General features: G+C 36.2%; 1 protein-coding gene across 1 annotated transcript; it reads right to left on the reverse strand.

Moving 5' to 3' along the window:
• Nucleotides 1-202: 202 nt before the first annotated feature.
• On the reverse strand, nt 203-1,955 carry LOC115706707 (expansin-A4). Its single transcript, XM_030634420.2, has 3 exons — nt 1,709-1,955; nt 1,291-1,609; nt 203-916 (listed from the first exon to the last, which is right to left on the reverse strand). Exons 1-3 carry the CDS (start codon nt 1,854-1,856, stop codon nt 607-609), a joined length of 777 nt encoding a protein of 258 aa, XP_030490280.1. The 5' UTR covers nt 1,857-1,955; the 3' UTR covers nt 203-606.
• Between the last annotated feature and the right edge of the window lie 1,640 nt (nt 1,956-3,595).

A 3,595-nucleotide genomic window follows, 5' to 3' on the forward strand; every position in this document is an offset into this window, starting at 1 on the left:
TTTATGAAAAAGTGTAGCTGGACGCAATGCTAGTGAACCCACTCTCATAACTACCCAAATTAAATTTCTAGTATAAACAGAAGAAAATGAATCTTAAAGGATAGGCAACAGAGATGGTACCACACTTTTCTCATGTGATACCATACTCGACTAACCAACAAATAAGTTATCATTCCGAATTTAATCCACAACACAAATAACATAAAGAAAAATAACAAAACTTTATATATATATATATAGACCAAAATATGAAAACAGTGTATAAATATTATATTTGATATGGTGCTTAGCTTAGTGAGCAAAGCTGCGGGCCACCTATCTTTGAAGCCACTTCAGCTCTTTTCAAAACATTCAATTCAAAGTACTGAGTCTGATAAGATCATATATAAGACCAACCAACAGTCCTCCTCCCTCAAAGTCAAAATAGTTTTTTTTTTTTTTAACTAATCCCAACGACACTTTCCCCTTCATTTTCTCACTACTTCTTTCTCTTTCTTTTTTTCCAAGAAAAATCAACATGATTCACCTATTTATATATATATAAATATATATATTTATATATTATATTAGTAAGTAGTAAGGCTTCTGAAATTGGGTAGGAATGAGTCAGACCCTGAAATTCTTTCCGGTGAAAGTCTGGCCAAATTGCCAATTCGAAGGAACAACGTTCCAAGAAGTGGAGGTGCGTCGGTCACTGCCTGTGACCCTGAAAGAGAGTGACTGACCAATCAAGATGGCATTTGATTGCCAGTTCTGACCCCAGTTACGACTCAAGCTCATCCACCCAGTCTTTGATCCTTTCACGCTCGCCTTCACGATATCCCCTGCACCCGCGACGTTGGTGATCAGGACCAAGTTAAAGTACTTGAACCCGTTGATCGTGAACCTGATTCCCCCTTGCTTTCGGCACGGAACCCTGTTATTTAAATATATTTATAATATTTGTATTACATAAAGGTATAAGGTTCTTAAATTGTGATTTTAATAAAAATTTAAATATTCATTTTATAATATTATATGGAGCATTTTTCTTTTTGATGTGGACGTAACTTGCTTGTAGGACAAAAAAGCTACACACTAGTAAAAATTTGGATGGTTATTATAACTTACTTCCTATCAATTACTACTTTATAAATTATTCATTAGGATTTTTATAATTATGAGAGTGATAAGGTAGGGGTGTGAATGTGATACTTTTTATATACAACATAGGTATAGGTATCATGATTTAAAGTTGTGTCACGTTATTTATAATATAATTAATTTAATATTTGATAACTAATTTGTTACCGGCGATAAGAGACGGGAACAATGCCGGCGCGGTACTCGGCGATCTTGAGAAACATGGGCATGGCGAGATCGAAATGGGGACGTGGAGGGTTGCACCAACCACCGTTGTCGCTAGCTTGAGCGAAATTCGGGGGACAAAAGTTGGTAGCGGTGATGAAAATGGAGGGGCTGCCAGCGTGGCACCACTGAGGATCATTAGCACACTTTAGCTCGAAGCAAGCACCGCAGCTCAGCCCGTTGTTGAACAGCGCCGTGCTCAGCGCTGCCGTGTTAACGCCGTACCCTTGGCTGTAAAGGTTCCCGTATCCACAAGCCCCACCTGACCATTTAATTTTCACCACAACAAAACAACATTAGTCAACCCAAAACCACAACTATTTTAGCTACAAAATGTATGTATAAAAATTGTGAGAGGTACCCATTGTGCCAGAAGCGTCGCTCCCGCCGTAAAATGTAGCGTGAGCACTTTGCCACGCCCCACCACCGTAAACGCCAGGGATTCTGGCGTCGACGCTGGACGCAAATGCTAAGAGACAAAGTGTTAGAAAAATACTCATAATGGCCATAGTTGATTTGGGCTTTGACTCACTCAATGACCACTACAAGAGACGAAAAAGAAGAGAGTAATTTTTGCTCTTCAAAGGGGCAGAGTGTGAGGAACCAAAGTAGAGAAACGTTAGCTATTTATACAAAGAGAAGCAGAGAGAGAAAATTTAAAGGATTAAAATTGTCAATAAAGTGAAATTATCACCCTTAATTAATGCTGTTTGGTCTCCCGTTTGTTAGTTAAACATGAACTCTTTTTTTATTTGTTTGGCAGTAATTCCATTCAACTCCCTCAAACTCCATCTTTTGAGTTAGAAAGACGAAAATGCCATGGATTTTTTATTTATTTATATTTTGGCAACTTTTTTTTATTTAAGAGTTTTTTTGGAATGAAATTAATAATGATGATGGTAGGGTCTAAAAGAGGGTTGGAGCTCAAGGCTGATGATATGAAACCGCTTTGCTTCATTTGGAAGTTGTGCCATTATCTGCGGCTCTCTATGTGCTCCTAAATTCTTTGTTCTTTGTTCTTCTGATAACTTTAAATTTATTTTATTTATTTTTTGGGTTGTCACTTTTGAAAATTTGGACACTAGGATCGTCGACCGCATAAGAAGTAAGACTTTGGTAGTTAGCTTGTGTACTCAAATAGTACGGAAAAAGGGTTTTGAATTAATCTTCGCTTTCTAATTAATAATTGAGGAGTGCTAATTATAACCATTTATTATAATTTTTTAATTAATTGCAACGCTCGAAATTATATGACGAAATATTTATTTTTCGGTATTTGTTAAAATTACAGTATCATCTCTATAAATTTTTGAAAGCTTTTAAATAATTTACAATGCCGAAAATAGAGTTTCTGATATTCTAGTTTACTACGCGTGTTCAAAAAAATTCAAACGTATTTTTGGCATTGTAAACTATTCGAAATGTTTCAAAACTTTACAGGGATGATATTATAAGCATAACGAACACCGCTATAATTTTTTTTTAAAAAAAATCTGACATGTATTTTTAAACAAAAAAATTAACTAAAAGATTGTAATAGGAAGTTGCTACACCTCTTAATAATTTAATCTTCAATAATATTAGATTATCTAATCACCTATTTTAAGTCTTAGATACGTTTAATCTTTAGTGTTCTTCACATAACTCACTTTATATAATGACAGATGTTATGCAAATCTAATGTGCCAACAAATTTATACATATATGTACAATTCATTTAATTTTTTTGAGAGAAGGGATGCCCTTAGGATAGAGGATAGACTCAAGATTGCAGGGGTCATCACCAAATCAAATTGCAGCTTCATCTAGTCCCAGAGCTAACTTTGCCAAATTATGGCAAAAGTGTTTGCCGTGCGTTTAACATGAGAGATTGTGGCATTAGGGAGGTGAGATAAAGCCATTTTAATTTGCTTGATAATGTCTCCGAAGAGGGAGAGGTCTTCTCTGCTGGTTGCTAAGGCATCGGTGATCCTTTTACAGTCTGTTTTTATCTGATGGATAGGAAAAGATTCTTCAATGCACTAGAGCAGCACTTTGAGGGTAGACTTTGCTTCGAGAGTTGCAACTTCTCCACCTTCTTTATATGGAAAAGCAATCGCTGCTACAACTCCACCTTCTTTATATGGAAAAGCAATCGCTGCTACAACTCCACCTTCACTGTTACGAATTACACCACCAAAACCTGTTGTATGATTTGATTGCGAGCATGCTGCTTAGTGTTGAGCTTGAGAAGACCTGGTGGGGGGAG

The sequence above is a fragment of the Cannabis sativa genome, chromosome 1 (genome assembly GCF_029168945.1).
Source record: "Cannabis sativa cultivar Pink pepper isolate KNU-18-1 chromosome 1, ASM2916894v1, whole genome shotgun sequence".
NCBI lineage: Eukaryota > Viridiplantae > Streptophyta > Magnoliopsida > Rosales > Cannabaceae > Cannabis > Cannabis sativa.